Genomic DNA, 18,406 nt, shown 5'->3' on the forward strand with positions numbered 1-18,406 from the left:
AAGAACATTTTAAAGCAAACCATAAATTTAATTTTCAAAATGATTCAATTTTCATAAGAAAGCTATTTAATAAAACTATTATAACTCATAAATGTAGTTATGCCCAGAGCTGGAAGTCAATGGGTAAAATGTTAACTGTTTCTGAGTGGCAAAGTTAACGAAGATCTTTATATCTTATTCCTTTTTGCCTGTCTGTTTTTACGTACTATCTAATCAAGAACACGCTCTTGTTCTGTTTCTAATCAGAAGAGGATGTCAGGAAATGAATTTGTTAGAATTCAGTGAGATCCCTAATTGGAGGCAAAGCCTCTACTTTCTCATGTGTGCTGGGATTTTTTTACATTTAAAACACATCTTTCGCCATGAGAAATTCATCAAATGACACTGGTCGCAGTCCCAGTCCCCCGATTTGCGCCTGATGGTAGTAGGGCTTGGGGAGTGAGAGAGGCTAGGGTATTGCTTAAACCTTTCTGGCAAGAACTTCGTAGTAGGGAGATGCTTACCCAACCCCCTAGCTGTGGAATTCTTCTCAGGAAGAGCTGCCCCAGTTTCAGCTGCTGCTCCAGGGAGACAAAATGTAGGTAGGAATGAATAAGAGTATTGAGAGAGATTAAGTGGTAGCAACTGACCAGCCTGGGCACTGGCACCCAGGACCTGAGGGCAAGATAAAACAGCCATCCCCTTGTCATCCCCCAGGAGAGAAAGCACTTTGCCCTGCGTCACCTCTCCCCCCACAGCAGTAGTCACAGGAGCAGCAGCAGTCTCCTGGCCTGACCCCCTCAGGGTCTCCCCCCTTGTCCAGTAACTTGCTGTGTTGTGAGCAAAAGCAAGCATACCTACAGTCTGTGCCCCGTTTCCCTTCTCTTCCTGGACTCCTGCCTGCTGCTGAGACTGAGCGCTTACCACCCTGAGAAGCTCACCCCTGAATAAATCTCGCTCTTCCTCGACTCCATGAAGGGTTGCGAGGCTTTGCTGGAGCTGGGACTGGGCTTGCTCCCTTTCCCTCTCTTGTGTACACCTGAGTTTACTCACCATCCCTACCAAGGCATTGGAGAATAGCTTCTGCTCCTCCAGCTGTTCCTGGAGCTTTTTTACCTTCTTTCTATCCTCCTGCTTCTGCCTCTCAGCAAACCGCACTGCCACAGCCAGGGTGCTCCAGGCACAGGCCTCCTTGATGCCTTCTGAGATTGCTGAGTTAGTCAGAATGTCTCTCAGCTTTTTCTCCGAATCACGCCAGGACTCACACGTGTTCATCGTATAGAAGTATGGACTAACTCCATTTTGAAGTATTTGCTTATTTATAAAATCTACAACCTCCCTCTGACAGAAGCCACAGGCCGGGTCACTAAAGTTAACAGACATTCTGAGTAAAGCACTTCCTGGTTTCTTTCACCTCAGAAAGCACACGGTAACAGGAAGTGACTTTTGACCTTGACCTTTCCACCCAGTAGTCATCTCTTTATAGAAGCTTGAATGCCCCCTTGTGGTGTGAGGGTCTAGCCCATAGTCAGTAGAGTTCTATCAGAGTTCTGTTAGCGTACAGCCTGAGAGAGTCAGTGTATGTAACCATTAGGAAATGGATACAAAGATTATAAAACAAAGCAAAACAACACTGTGTTTATCTCAGGCTGCTCAATCTTGCAGTGAATGCAGACACGTACTTAATACTTACTAAATTGACCTGGGCAAGAGTAATTTGATATGTTGTGTCACATCACGCTGCAAATAGTTCTCAAAATATTCGAGAGGTGGGACCTTTTACCATCGGCACGTATTACAGCGGGAACACAATAACTATTTTTGATTGATGTATATCATAGTTTATGTAAATTTGCTCACACTGTACAAATGCATATTTTGCCAATTGAGATTTCATTCATGTAGAATAAAATTTGAACTTTATAATATCTAATAATAATAAAACATTTATGAACTATCTTTTTAGAGCCAGGCATTGTGCTAGGTGATCAAATATCAGTAAAACGTAATCCCCAAACTATAGGGGCTGATTTTTCTAGTGTCATTTTGAACACTCGAGTTCAGATAAGCCTGTTGCAAATAAAATCTAGAAATGAGGAAACAGTTCCTCAGCATTATTATTATTATTAAAAATGAATATTTATCTCATTCTTGACAGATCTGCTTCATACACGAGATACACCCATTGCTTATCCTATTACATAAATGCAATGGAGAATTCCCTATGCAATGAGGTACTTTATTTTGGGGGGAGGAAGTAATTAGGTTTGTTTAGTTATTTATTTTTAATGGAGATACTGGAAATTGAACCCAGGACCTCATGCATGCTAGGTGTGTGTTCTACCACTGAGCCATACCCTACTGAGCAATGAGGTACTTTAAATAAAGTGAAGAACTGAACCAGACTTCAAAACAAAAAATACTTCCTACCAGCATTGTTTCTCCCTGGGAAAATAAAAGAAAACAGTAACTTGTTTACATATAAATCCAGTTTTTAACTACAGAAATTTCACTGCCTTGTCGTGGGTGGCGTTAGGCAGAAGTAGTTGCTGAGATGGAGTTGGGAATGTAAGATGTTTAAAGGGGCAGGACTGAGCAGGGGGAGAAGCCAAACTTCAACACGGCCCAATGCAGGCACATCAAACCCTGGGCAACCAACTCAGCTTCTTGGAAGTGAGTGTTGCCTGTCAGAATCATCGCCCAGCAAGCTGAAATGGTCAGACTCCTTACCCCTTTATTTCTCACAGTCACTAAATGCAAAGAGCTTTGGAAATGGTGTACCTCAGATGAGGCGACTCTCTGAATCTTGAGGAGCTGACAGCTGGAAGCTGACTTCTGCTCCCATTCTCCCCAGCTGTGCAGCAAGTCATGCCTTAAAGGAGGAACTGGGCAATACATTTCTGTGTTTATCAGAAAGTGCACTTCTTAGATATGCTTTTCCATACATATTCAGGGTACAACTCCTCTAGGATTTTGGTGGGCCTCTTTTCCTAAGCAGATCATTTAGAAGGGGGAAGGTTAGTGGGCTGAAATACAGCTCCTGCTGTAATCAATTCTTATTTCCTGCCTTCCTAGATTCTTCTCACCCTCACCTCTGCTGAAATTGATGGCTTACTGACAGCAGGACTCAGGCCACCAGAGCTCCATATATATCCCTCCCTGCTCATTGTGTAACAGCAGTGCCACTTCAACCTAATATCAGGGTCAATTTCCCCAAGACGGTGACTCTTTTGCTTCCCTGCTGGACTCTGGACACAGAGTTCCTAGGTGGCAGTCATAGCTTATAGTTCAGTGGGATTTTTGCTGTCTCTTGGTAAAAGTATGCCCACTTTGGAAATCAGGACCTCTAGCCCTTTAGATTCCAGAGTTGTGAGAACTGAATCACAAAGTCCTCCAGTGAGTTATTGTGAGTGATGATGAGTGGAATCACTGCTGCTTCCACATGTTGGCTCCTGGACCCGTGTATTCTTCCCACTGGGGACACAGTACCATGTAAATGCCTTTGATTCAATACAAACACTAAGTCCTGAAGGATGACACTCCCATCCTTACAGAATATTGCCTCAGAATTGGTGCTTTAGCTACATCTTCAGTTGGCCATCCCAACGTTTTCTAAAGCTAGCAGCTCCTGTGTAGAGTATTATGTGATATGACCAATGGATCCTGTGGTCCTGGACCATTCCCATACTTCTGTTACTGTGAAATGGGTCCCCTGGTATGATATAATATATCGGATCCCATACTGGTGGGTTAAACATTTTATGAGCCCCTGGATAGTGGTGTTGCTAGGGACTAGGTTCTTGTCCCATAACAGAAAGAATTCAGAGACGAGACACGGAGGTCAAGAAAGGTAAAGTGAGGATTTATTAAGGGATAAGTAGTACGCTCTTAAGGAGAGAGCGGGGAGGCTCAGGTGAGCAGCTGCCCTGACTTTCTTAGGCAAGTTGGTTGCATGAAGTGTAAAAATGAATGGGCGGAATATTCATTAGGGAGAGAAAGGTTTGGGTTCATATTCCCTGATTTTCATCCCAGCTCCACCTTCCCAAAGGAAGGAGGAATTTTTGTTCTTATTTAGTCTGGATCGGAAGTGTCATGGTGTCGGTGCATGATGAGTACTTCTAATCTGCAAGGCTAATTTTATTGTAATGAGGGCATAATGAGCAAAAGGTTACATTCGGACACTGGAGATTCCTTCCTTTTCCCACCTTTCTTTGCCTGCCTCCAGGGCACTTGTCACCCCAAGATGTGTAATTTCTTATCAGTCCAGAGGTTCCTACTTTTCTCTGCCCAAGGACCCCCTGTTATTTACATGATGTATGGTTTCCTACATTTGGCCTGTGCACCTCCCTTTTTGCCCAATTCCTGCCATTTGGCCTGTGTCCCCCTTTCTCTGCTCATATCTAGCTCTCTGCCTGCTCTAACAGTGGTGTTAGCTGAGGTCCTGCAGGTAGGAAAAACAATCCATGCCTGGAATACAAACTGTTGACCTTTCCAGGATGAAAAGAGTTCAATGTAGTCAATTTACCACAAAGTGGCCAGTTGGGTTCCTCAGGGAATGGTGCCATATCAGAGGTTCAACTTTGATTTCCACTGCAGAAAGATTGGACATTCACCAGCGGTAGTAGATAGATCAGTCTTAGGAAGCTGCTGGGCTCATGGGTAGCCTCCATCTCTGTTACCATGACTACTTTGCTCATGTGCCCATGGTGACAGCACTGAGTGGCTGATGACAGGGGCTGACTGATGTTAACTGGCAATGTTTTTTTTCTCTACTTGGTTGTTTAGCGCTCTCTGGTGGACGTAAATAGGTGATACTAAAATCTTAATACTTCTTACCCACCCATCTGTATATCCACATGCAGAGATGTCAAACATTCTAATCTCCAGCTTTTTCCCTTTTCCTTTCAGCCTACTGATCATTTGAATACATTTGAACCTCAGACCACTTCTGTTTCCACACAAAATGAATGGCCAGGTGCAATGCCCAAAGCCTTACCAGTTGGGAGAATTTTTCCTCACCACTGTCTTTCAAGGCCACCCTGATTGAAGCTGTAATATAACAGTCATCGATTTGGGGTTTGAACACATGTAAGGACTGCTTTGTTTGTAAACCAGTCTCAGGCCTTTTCTTCCTCCTACAGCTAGTCACATGGGACTCCCATATGGTCATAGCTGGGAGCTGAGGGAGAGGCACCGTGTAACAGTGCTTATGTGCTTTGGAGGTGTGAAGTGCCCGGCCATGCAGTGTGCTTGTGCATGCTGGTCCTCTGTGTTTCATCCCACATGTACTGCTTCTGTCTTATAATGTATTATTGCTGGGCCCACCCCATTTGATTTAGAAGGTCTAAGAGATCCATCTTCTCGTGGGCCTGTTCTGTCCACATGGTCAAGTATTTCCATTTCCCAGTAGAACACTGGGGCCTGGTAGAACACTAGGAGTTGCTTTTCCAAAAGTTCTGCCCTTGCTTCGGAACCTCAGAGACCTTAGTTGTGATTATCCCACTAAGAATTGCCACAAATACCACATGGCATCTTTCCTCACTAAAATACTTCAAATATCATAGGGTCTACTTGATATGGTCCAAGTAGAAAGGCATTTGGCCCCAGAGCCTAGACCAGCTACAGAGCCTTTTCCTGCTCTGGGCCCCACTCAAAGCTGGCAGCGTTTCACACCACTCAGCGTAAGGCCAGAGTACTATTTCAAGGTATAGAATATGCTACCTCCAGAACTCAGAGACGCGTTATGTGTGTTAGGAGGTACAAGTTGCATGAGTATGTCTTTTACTTTGGCGGGGATATGGTGGCACACTGCTGACCACTGAGCCTCCCAAAATTGTGTGGGTGTGGCAGGTCCCTAAATTTTTGTAGGTTTATCTCTCACCATCTAGAGCACATATGTCTTATCAAGGCCTCTAATATGCTAGCCTCGTCTTGTTCCTCCAGCCTGAGCATCATAATAGCATCAATGTAATGGATCTATATAATGTGCTTATGGGATATCCAAACTATCCAAAACTCTTCAAAAACTATGTATGACTATACATGTAGATGTACTATGATTAAATATATAAAGGTGCATTGTTTCCATTCAAGGAGAACATGGACAGTTTGTAATTGAGATAGAAAAGAATGCATCCCCCCAAATCATACCATGTAAATGAGGTACTGTCAGTCTGCTCTAGTGGAGTACCACATGCCACGTGGCAGCTATGATTAAAACTATTACTTGGGTGACCTCTGGTTGTTTACTGCCATTATCAAGGACCTATTCAGTCTTGAGAAGGAATTGAAAAAGATAAGCTGGAGACATCTAATTGTGCCAGACCAGGAAACTATCAAGGTCTAATGGGGTAATGTGAAAGAATACATAGGGCCAATTAAAGGGGGCTCCGCTAGCTAAAGATGGAGAAATTTGAGCATCAAAAATGTCTGAAATTGATTAAAACAGATCATTTTTTAAAGTGTGCTTAGAATGACATTTAAAAAGCAAAAACCTCATTGGTCAACAATGTATGTTGCTACATCAACTCATTATTTTGAACACTGATAAAGTTCGAAAAATCTATCACTTAGCCTGTCTTTTTGAGTAAACTGTATTTTAGAGTAATCAAATAGTCAAAAAGGGGAAATTTTTCCTCATATAGGGATTCCAGCTATTAAATGCAGAAGGAATGATAAGATTAGAAAATCACCCATTTGCAACCTCTAATGAAATACCAGATTTTGGCAACATTACCCAATATATGCTAGAACCATTAGGTGAAATTTGGATGAGGGAGATTTATACTGGGGAGACCAGATTGACAGCATCTGAACACACTGATCAAATTCCACATCATTAAAAATGGGACATACAGATGTTACTTACTTCATAATATCATGTAATAAGAAGCCCACAACAGTACCTCTAAGTGTTGTGACACAGAAAATTACATTTAATCTAATCTGTATTTTAGATAACTAGCAGATTACAGGAAACAGGAGGATGAAGTTAAGTACTAAGATGAGGAAGCAATCAGTCATATGCTGAATGTACATTATTTCATAGGTAAACTGCCTAGTTTTCCCAACAAATCAATAGCATAAAAATAAAATTGAGAAGAGTGACTTTGACAAATAACAGACAAATGCATATGTGGACCTTGACCTCATTTGAATCCTAATCTGAATAAATATAAAGTAAGAAGAAATTTTGAGATAATCTGGAGATTTAAATACATAGGATTCAATACACAGGATTGAATATGAATTCAGTATTAGATGATATTAAAGATTTTTTTAACATAGCAACAATGCTGTTATTTATTCATCTATAATGTTGCTATGTTTTAAAAATGTTTTCAGTTAGAGATGCATGAAATTATATGATGTCTGGAATTTGCTTTAAAATACTCATCTTCCCCAAATTTCGGGGATATAGTCAAAAAAGAATTGGCCAACTATTGATAATTGTGGATACTATGTGGCAAGTACATGTATGTTCATTTAGGTTCATTTACATTTTTAAAATTAGATCCCTACCTTACACTCACACCTGACACAGAGATGAATGTCAAAAATCAAACTCTGAAAGGTATCAAAGAAAACAGAGGATAATATAATTGTAATACTGGGTAAGAACTCCTTAAACAAGAAACAAAAAGCAAGATCCATGAAAGAAAAGTTTCATAAAATTTACCAGGTCATATGTTTTAAAAATCTGTATAAAAAACAACAAAACAAGCTAGAGATTAGAAAATGATATTTGCAACCAGTGTAACTTACAACAAATTAGTATTCCAAATATATAGTGTATCCTTACAAGTTTATAAGGAAAAGGCATTCACAAATAATAACACAGCAATAGGAAATAAAAGTCTTTATAAATGACCAAAAAGCATTTGAGAAGATGCTCAACTTGAGTAGTATTCAGGGAATGATAACATGCCACCATTTCAAAGGAAGTAGATTGACAATGATGAAAGAGTCTGACTATATCAAATATTGGTAATGATCAGAGGAAAAGAAAATGTTCATATGTTGCTAGAAGTAGTATAAACTGGTAGGACATTTAGGATAAGTTATTTAGCTATAAGTAGTACAATTGTAAATGTGCATACCACTTCTAGATAAATCAACTATTTACCCAAAAGTATTCTCATCTGTGCAAAATGAAAGAAGCACCTATAGGTTTATTTCAGCATTTTTTGTTATAGAGAAAATTGGAAACAATCTAAATACATGCCAATAGAAGACATGTATAATAATATGATATATATATATACATATATATATATACATACCATGAAATACTGAAGAACAATAAAAGGTAAATTAACTTGATATAAATCAACATAGATCTCAAATAGTGTAATTGGGAGGGAAATCAAGGACTTTCAGAGCTTCAGATCATGATACCATGTATATCAAATTAAATAAAATACATACTTAATTGTGTGTGTGTGTATATATATATATATATATATATATATATAGTAAAAATACAAACTACTGTATGAAAGTTTTTTTTTCCACGTGTCATCGCTTTAATACTGTGTAATACTTTCTTTTAAAATACAGCCTCTTCTGAGGCAGACAGACCAAACTGCAAAGCATCATCAGACAGGAGATAAATACGTCCATGTACAACATGCAGCAAAATGAGGTGGAAATGGTTACAGCTGGAGGAGAGGACCCCACTCCCAGTCTGGGTACAGGAAGGAAAGGGCCAGCTTGCAGAGTCTGCCCTCCCCACACCCCTACCCCTGGACTCTTTGGTATGCCCCCCAACATTGCCAGAGCTGGACCTGCCCTTCCCCCACCTGCCCTGGTAGCTATGAGGTAGGTGCTAGTAGACTGGGGGCTGTTTGTGCAAAGCTCCCCGAGGCCAGTAGAGGAGGTGGTGGGGGCCCTGGGACCCGGTCAGTGAGCTCTTCCCCCAACCCTGAGAGCTGCCTGCCTCCTGAAGGGAAGGCTGGGATCCCAACCCCACCTCCCCAACGCCCTCCACCCACCCCCCATATACATACAAACCTGAGAGACCCTGCTCGCTCCCTGCTCCCCCTGGGGGCCTTTCACAGCCAAGACCCTACACCCAGTTTCAGAGGCACCAAAGCCCTGCAATCAGCCAGCTCCAAAGAGAGGAAGGCCAGGGACCAAGGGGAAGAGAGGAAGAACAGAGCAGCTTTCCTGTTAGTACTCCTAGGCCAGAACAGGCCCTCAGCACCTTGGCACCTGAAATGTTCCCCACAGGCATCCATTCCAGCTGGGAGTGGGAGGTGGTACAGAGACTGGAGGAGCCACAGGGTGGCAGGGGAACAGGAGGGAGGCTGGGGTGGGACAGTGAAGAGGTGGGGTGACAGCCTGTAGCCTCCCTCTTTGGACCAAAGGTCGGAGTTGTGAAATGGGCTCCCTGAGGGGGAGGGGTAAACTGCCTAAGCCCCATCAAGGGAAAAAGTATTTTTAAATAGGTGTGAAGGATACATAATAAATTCCTGATAATTTCTTCTTCTGTGTAGGAAGGAGGGAATTAGAACTGGAGGTGGGCAAGGGGGATCTCTGCTCTATGTTCTGTCATTAAAATCGTAAGTTGAAATAAATATGAAAATATGTGATAATTATCACTTCTTGATGATGAGCACATGGATGTTTTGATATTCTTTGTAGAGCTTTGTGTTTTTTCATTTCTAAAAATTAATAGAAGAAAAGAAAAGATGACTGAAAGGCTTCATAACCTATGGGAAATTGAATAATAAAATTAATAGGCTAAACTTTAAAAAGCATACTAAACTTTGCATATTACCACTGAGAATACATATTCAGTTCAAATGCAAATATGGTATTTTTAACTGTATTTTTAAAGTAGATAACAAATAAATTCCCTAGTGTAGCTGAAATTATAATAGTTGACTGCTTATGAATATAGTACAAAAAAATGGAAATTAATGAATGGTAAAGAACGCAAAAACAAACAACTTTGAAAAAAAGTGTGAATTGATCTTTAGAAAATATGGAGTCAAAAAGCAAATCAAACCTGCAAATATATGTTATTAGAAAATAATGACAATTTTGTGATGCAACAAAACTCTATTCAGATTTGAGTATAATTAAATGCCTTTGTTATAAAACAAGTAAACGTAAATAAATTAAGCTTTAAACTAAATAAACTAGAAAAATAGCAAAATAAAGCTAAGGGAAATATTAAAAGATTAATTTAGTCACCAAAGAAGAAATCCATGAATCAAAATACAGAAAAATAGTAGAATTAATGAATAAATGGAAACTGAGGCTAAGGTTTTCAACGATCTTTAAAAATATGTTGATATGTTCTCCAACATGGATGAACCTCAAAAACATGTTAAGTGAAAGAAGCCAATCACAAAAGCCATATATTGTTTGATTCCATTTATATGAACTGTTCATATCAGAAAGGAGATCAGTGTTTGCCTGGGGTTGGAACTGTGAACAGGGATTGACTACAAATAGCACAAGGGCTCTTACTGGGATGATGAGAAAGCTCTAAAACTGGATTTTAGTGGTGGTTAAACAACTCAGTAGATCTACTAAAAAGTATTGAATTATACACTGAAAATGGGTAAATTTTGTGATATGTAAATCGTATCTCAGTAAAGATTTTTTTAAGTCTAACTTTTCAGTCTTGAAAGATTAACTTTATTTAAGAATGAAGAATATCGCTACTGGAATCAAATAGTTCCCATATTTTATCAATATTAATAAAGGTTAAATAGTTAACTCAGGGCAGCTCTGTGAAGGAAGAGTATTCATTATAGAGAAGAAGAAATGGAAATGCTCTTAGTCGGGTATGTGCCCATCATGTTCAGAAACTTTACGGATCAAAGGGCGCAACCTTAATATAATACTATTAAATAAACTACAGACTTCTTTCAGATTTCATTGCTTTTCCACCAATATCCTTTTTGTGTTCCAGGATCCAATCCTGGATACCACTCTGCATTGAGTCATCATATTTCTCTAGGCTCCCTGAGCTGTGCAAGCTCTTCAGCCTCTCCTTGTCTTTCACATCGTAATACTTTTGAAGTGTACTGGTCAGTTATTTTCTAGAATGCCCCTCAACTTGGGTTTCTCTGATGTTTTCTCATGATGAGACAAGTTGTGCGTTTTTTGGAAGACTACTACAGAGGTGATGTTACACCCTTCTCAGAGAGTGCATCATATCGGGAAATGCACAATGTGTGTCTGTGTTATTACCAGTGGTATAACCTTGATTACTTGGTGAAGGTAGTGTCTGCCAGCTTTCTCTACTGCAAGGTTACTATTACTCTCTTTATAAGCAATAAATATCTTGGAGAAGGTACTTTGAGACTGTACAAATATGCTGTTTCTCCACAAAACTTTGCCCACTAATGTTGGCATCCTTCAGATCTTTCTGACGACAATTATTACTGGGATTTTTTCATGGTAATTTTTCTATTATTCTCTTTCTTTCTACATTTGTTAAAGTATATCTTTTCTGTAAGGAAGAGTTGTTTCTTATTCAGTTATTTATTTGTATCGGTAGGAGCTCATGGAGATTTATTCTGTGTGTTCGAATTCAGTGTTATTGTTATTTATTTTATTGTGCAACTTACTCCATTTGTAATGTAAGGCCTAAAATTCAGGTCTAAGATTATGTGCTGCCTTGACACCCGATGAGAGCAGGAGAGCCTCAAATGTCCTAATCACAAGTCCCCCTCCTCATTCTGCTCCTACAGATAAGTCCCCTAGCCCAACAAGTCTCCTTATCAAGGTGACCAGGCCCAACGCCTGCCTATCCCTGAGTAGCGGGTTTCAGTTCCTTGCCAAATGGTGGAATTATTCAAACAAGCCAATCCCATTGTCCCACAGAACTAGGGGGAATCCCACCCTCTTACACCACAAAGCCTGCCTCCCACAACCCCTGCTTGCTCACTGTGTCCCCAAGTACAACACCCTATGTCCTTATGTGGCATGTGGTGCCCTGCTCCCCTGGGCTGTGAGTGTATGTGACTAATAAACTTTTGTCTATATCATCTGCCTAGTGTTGGATGTCACGTGTTTGGCCAGTTCCATAATCATAGAGTGGGAATCCTTCCCTCACTAATCTGGTGAAGAGGAGGAGATTAATACAGCATCTCAAGCCACTGGGAGTTTTCTTCAGGTTCTTCCTGTACTATTTTGACTTGCAGAAGTGGTTGATTCTTTGCCTGGGCAGAGAAAATACAAGATAAACCTGGAGCATCTTGTGGTGCCAGTAAGAAGGTGCTCCTTTGCATTTTGTAAAAGAGAAATACGAAGTATTTTTTTCCCCACACAGTGTTGCAGTTTCCAAAGTTGTAGCCCTAGTAATTCTCTGTCCACCCTAATCATTTTCATATTCCTTAGTCTACGTATAATTCTCAAAATACTTCTGTAACCGTAACACTAAGTCCTAGCTTCCAAGAACGTACCAGACTTTTTCATTGCATGGAGTCTACTAACAATTGTGTTTACCACGCAACACTAGGAATTTCCTGTGTGCGTTCCATTAAATTGCCAGATCCTCTACATATGTTGTCTCCCCATGGAGAGCCCTGTTATGCTTCTTGGTGAGTCACATGAAGTCATATAGAGTAATCCTCATTTAACGAGCTGCAGACTTCTCAAGCAGCAGTCACTCCTGAGAAGCTGGGACTCATAGCAGGAAACAAAAGATAGCCCGAACATTGCTACTTCAAAGATGCAAGTCTGAAACTTTCAAACTAAAGAAGCTACACGAAGCACTTTGAGGAACTTTGCATTTCTTAATTCCATCCAAAAGGGCAAAAAATCATGGATAGCCTTTCCAGACTAAAACAAACGTATTTATTTTATTGCATTTCATTTTATTTCATTTTTGGTTTGTCTTTTTTATCTGGGGCTTCAGATGACTGAGAAGTAAACCTCAAAATAAAATTCCACCTTATAAGTGAATAAAGTACATAATGAGAAGTGACCATTATGTAACAAAACATAACATAAACCATGAATTTTGGTAAGATAGTGGGGTGACAGGCATTATTTTTCTCTATTTAACTAGTTTTAATAATGGGTTTATAAGTTTTGAAATAAATTGAAAAACACAAACATAAAAACAAAAAAAGTGTTCTTTAAATGAAAGTTGTTCCCTTAAAGCTGTCATCTTAGAAAAATACACACTTTCCAACAATTATGCTATAACTCCAAGACCCTTTTAGAATTCCATTCTGAAAAATGTCTTTGGAGTGAATTTATAAACCATATAAGAAAAATGTGATCACTATTTTAATAGTCACAACCTATTTGTTTAAATCAAAATCATGTTCCCTAATCACCGACTTTATTCACAGTGTTGGCTCTAAATTCTGGCTGCTTCTAAAAAAATTGAAGTTTAAAAAAATTGTATTACCACTCAGTCTATTCAAATAATCTGGAGCAGACTCTGTAAGTAATTTCAGTTAAGTTTCCTTTATCATCTGGTACCTAAAAATTTGCATATCATTGTCCCCTTAATCATCACTTCCAAGATTAGACCACTTTCCTTCCTAATGTGAAAAGGTAACAAAGAAGCCCACATTCACTTTCCCAGAATATGAATTCATTAAAACTGAGATAGTAATTGATTTCCTTACAAGTTATCGATCTTTCCTCAACCCTTAGCACAGTGCTTGACACATAGTATCTGTTGATTAAATGTCTATCTAAAAGGCAATAATTGTGTGAATAAATGGTAATTCCCCCCCCCAGATGCTGATTTCCACCATTATTAAGAGCTCAAATTGTCAAAATAAGTCCTCTATTTTGTTATCCCACTGGTCTAAGGGCCACTTACCCAAACTAAATGAAAGTTCTTATTATGTTTTACAATATAAAATTTTGTTTGCATTATTTACTTTTATTTTCCTCGCAGCCTTCTCAAGTAGTTACTTTTGCTACTCTGTACGAAAAAGAATGAAACTAAAATAAGGGATGATCATATAAAGCTCATTGTTGGTAAGGCGTAGAAATGGGCTTCAATCAAGTGCCACTGTGTGTATATGAAAGAGAATTCTGCTACTCCAACGGCCCGAGACAATGAGCAATCACCTACCAAGCAAACTGACTGCCCTCTGTTAGCTGGATAGATTTCAATTTGTTAGAGCAGGCAGATAGCTAGATACGAGCAGAGAAAAGGGGGCACAGGCCAAATACATCTTCTGAACAGCAGGGATCTCTGGGCAGACAGAGAAAAGCAGGAACCTCAGGACTGATAAGAGATCACACATTTTGGGGTAACAAGTGGCCTGGAGGCAGGCAGAGAAAGGTGGGAAAAGGAATCTCCAGTGTCCAAATGTAAACTTTTGCTCATTATGCCCTCGTTTCAATATAATTAGCTTGCAGATTAGAAGTATCCATCATGACCAATGCCATGACCCTTCCAATCCAGACTAAATAAATACAAAAATCCCTCCTCCCCTCAGGAAGGTGGAGCTGGGATGAAAATTGAGCACTATGACCCCCAAACCCCTCCCTCCCCAATGAATATTCTGCCCATTCATTTTTACTCTGTATGTAACCAACCTGCCAAAGAGTCTCAGGGCAGCTGCTCACCTGAGCCTGCCCGCTCTCCCCTTGAGAGTGGACTATCCATCCCTTAATAAATTCTCACTTTACTTTCTTGACCTCTGTGTCTTGTCTGAATTCTTCTGTGACAAGAATGTAATCGCTGGCAACAAATTCGTGGTCCTGAATCCAAAATAGCAGTAAGGCCCCTTCCTCACTAGTTTTCTTTGGGAAATGTTAGAGTAGAAGGATCTCTTTATTTTAGGTCCTCCTTTCCTCTTCTGCTTTCATCCCTGAAAGGCACTGTGAGGACACAATTCATATAAATAATATTCACATTCAGTTTACGTTTTATTAACTTTGCTATGTTTAGGGGAGTTACGGTGCCATTTCTAAGAACATGTGCTTTGGAGTTAGACGACCTGGTTTGGGATCCTGCTCTGCAACTTACCTTTGTAAAACTAGGGAAAAGGCTCTGTCTTTAAGTCTCCATTTCCTCATCCTTTTTTTTTTTTTCCTTAATTTCCTCATCCTTAAAAATGGAGATACTTATATCCCTTTTGAGTATGAGAAATAAGTGAAGTACTGTTTGTAAAACACTTAGTAGAACATCTGTCAAGTGTTATGGGGCTAAAAATGTATTTCATTAATTTATTTCAAAAGTTTTCTATGTGCTGGGCAAAATTCATGACCTCTTGAAGCTTAAATTTTGGTGAGTACAATTTCTCTTATACTGGTCTTGTATTTGAAAATGGATTTCTGTAAAATGGCCTTTTCACAAACTAAGATAATTCCAAATTGCAAAAAAAAAAAAATTCACATTCAAATGTTTGCCCTTGTTCTTGTTGATATTAGAGATAAGGAAGCAAGAAGATGCACTATTGAGTATCTGCTAGGATGACCGACCACCTGGGACTGAGGGCTCTCTCAGAACATGGGACTTTCAGTGTTAAAACTCGGACAGTCTCAGGCAATCTGGGATGGTTGATAACCACCATCCATATACAAATCCAGGAAGGTGAGAAATCAAAACCAGATTGTAAATGCCTCAAAGGCTGGCTGCCACCATGTCATGTAGGCCTACATACTGTTTGATACACTCCATACATACTGTTTGATCAAGAGATTAAAAAGTTTAAAAGGTTTTGGAAGACAGAAGCTATCCAATTGTCAATAGAAAATTTATGCAATCTAAGTGATTTCCAGGGAGGATGGGTCTGAAAATAAATAGGCCATAGATGATACTCCTCAGATTCTGTCTCCTTACAGCTCTTGGATTCATTAAGGACCACAAAGACCTATCCAACATTGACCATACATGCACTGAATATTTATTATATATTAAATCTCTGGTAACCAAAGGAGGAGAAGTCTCTGTCCTTGAGGAACTTGCAGTCTGTTATGGAAGGCATATAAGTAAACAATTTCCAGTGCATCGTCATAAATGCAGCAATAGAAATATGTACAAGTAGCAGTGGTGGCACAGGGAAATATTTCTCCATGAGATTGGAGGAAATCTCAGAAAGGGTGAAAAGCTATTGGATCATGGTAGATGAAATAAGAGTCATCCAGGCAGAATAGTACAGAAATGGCACTCCAGGGAAGGAACAGAGTGTGCAAAGGTTTAGAAGCATACTATTAAAAAAGTATGTGCAGGAAATTAGAAGCATTCTGATAATTATGGAGCATAAAATACATGAGTGAGAACAGTCTCAGAGAAAAAGCTGGAGATATTTGTGGGATCAGATCACAAAGTACCTGCTAAAACTATTGCGTTCTTTCCTATAGGTAATAGGAGTCATTGACGGTTTTCAAGTAGGGGAGAGACGTGCTCAGATTTACCTTAAAAAGAGTCAGTGTGGAGAATGGAACTGTGGAAAGGGTCAGGCTAAGACAAGTGAGGGGGATCAGGACAGAGCTGAATTCATGACTGAGAGAACAGAAGGTTCTACAGTTTTCACATTATAACATCACCTTTCATGTCACATGGACTTGAGAAATAACTGGGTCCCAGTCCCAAAGTCCCCCTTCCCACTTTTGTTCCAGTTCTTCCTAAGTGCACATCAGACTCAAATCCAGCGCTCTGCTTCTCCACACTCAGGCATCTAGTGTGCTGCCTTGTGCTATTTGCCACGGACGGCGTTACCCTTGCTCAGTTTCCACCCATGCCCCAAGCTCAGCAGGCAGAAACCAAGCAAACCCAGGCCCCATTTGGTTAGTCAGGATTGCAATACAATGAATGCAATACAGAAGTGGTATTTTACTTCACTGGCTCTACTGGAGTCTCCTAATGCAGCGGTTCCCAGAAAATTTGCTGAGGCTTAACATCACTTTGGGAAACAAATAATGCAGGGATGAGAAAATATGAAGCTCTCAGAATTTAATCCCAGGTGTCTTCAGCCTTATGGCTGCTACAGCATTCACCTTGAATTTCGCAGGTTCCGAAGGGCTTTGTTACCTAACAGGAGTTGGTGGCCTCCTTTCACCCCTGTCTGGACCCCACCATCATGCCACCACCAAGTCGAAATGGCACCAAGACTGATTTTCCTGGGCACAGACACCACTGCAGGATCCATAAGAGTTAGCAGACAGGAAACCTCATCTTTTGTTTTATAAGCTAGAAATCCTTAGCCTTGCTCTTTGTGTTTGTGTGACTTGAACTGCCTCAGGGATTTATTGGTTTATACATCAGTCTTGGTTCACATCCATATCTACCCCCTTTCTAATTTCACCCCCACCCTACACACACACCTACACACACACACACACACACACACACACACACACACACACACACACACATACACACACTTATTTCCCACCCAACCCCCCTTGTAAACATATCCTCTCTGCTCTGGTCACCCTGGTCATCCAACAAGGCTACAAACTGGTCCAATCTTGTCTATAAACAACTCCTGGCCAATCCAGACCACTTCAATTTCAACTACTCCTATAGGATATTCCATTCACTGTATACTGAGCCTGCTAGCATCCCACTATGTTCCAATAGTTGCACTAAGCTATTGAAAACATTTGCTGCCATTTAATCCTCAAAACCACCTTGAAGATGCTATTATGGTACTAATTTTCCAGTTGAAGAAATTTTTATCTTCTTTTAACAAAGGGAGAAATTAGACAGCCACTAATTTGACTTCATATCTGCTATGATATGAATTGTGAGTGTGTGCATGTGTGTGTGAATGCATGTGTGTGTGTGTATACATGTGTGTACCACTTGTTCTGTGTTTCTTTTTTCCTCTTTCTACCTGATCTGGGTTTAATTCAGCATTTGTATGATTCTATTTTATCTCCACTGATTGTGTACTACTCATACCTCTTTTTGTAATGTTTTTAGTAATAAGACAAGGACTACTATATGCATTTTTAAGTCCTGTTTCTCCCTACAGGAGATACCTGTTTTTTCTAGATGTTTAGTTACTTGTCTGGCCTGCAAACTTAGTTCTCTGAAAGGTTCAAGAAAGTTCATTCATCTGCTGTTTGTCTAACATTTTTTCTTGTTTTTAAGGTGGGAGCAATGCTTATTCAAACTCTCTACATCTCTGAGCTAAAAACAGAAACTCCAATACATTTTTTAAAATAAATATGTTTTTGGTTGGCAGAAAGAGAAAAATGTATTTTATCCTTAAATATACATTTGTAAATAACATAATCAAAAATATTTGACAAATATGAACTCTAGTTTTAAAAAAAAACTCTTAAACTGGAAAAATGTACACATCTTCATGTTTCACTGTTAAAATTGATGTCTAATTTATGAAGATACATAATAAAAGTTTATTTAATTTAAAAATTTTGCTCCATACTTTGAAAAAAATTGCCAAGTTACCAAGTTATTGTTAATTATACCCTTCATTATATGCATACACACTATAAATATTACAAACAACATAAA

At 39.6% G+C, this 18,406-nt stretch overlaps 1 protein-coding gene across 1 annotated transcript; it reads right to left on the reverse strand.

The window, feature by feature from the left end:
• Nucleotides 1-309: 309 nt before the first annotated feature.
• LOC105062995 (testis-expressed protein 13A-like) lies at nt 310-1,254 on the reverse strand. The gene has a single exon (XM_010947428.2). It carries the CDS (start codon nt 1,252-1,254, stop codon nt 310-312), a length of 945 nt encoding a protein of 314 aa, XP_010945730.2.
• Between the last annotated feature and the right edge of the window lie 17,152 nt (nt 1,255-18,406).

The sequence above is a fragment of the Camelus bactrianus genome, chromosome X (genome assembly GCF_048773025.1).
Source record: "Camelus bactrianus isolate YW-2024 breed Bactrian camel chromosome X, ASM4877302v1, whole genome shotgun sequence".
NCBI classification, from domain to species: domain Eukaryota; kingdom Metazoa; phylum Chordata; class Mammalia; order Artiodactyla; family Camelidae; genus Camelus; species Camelus bactrianus.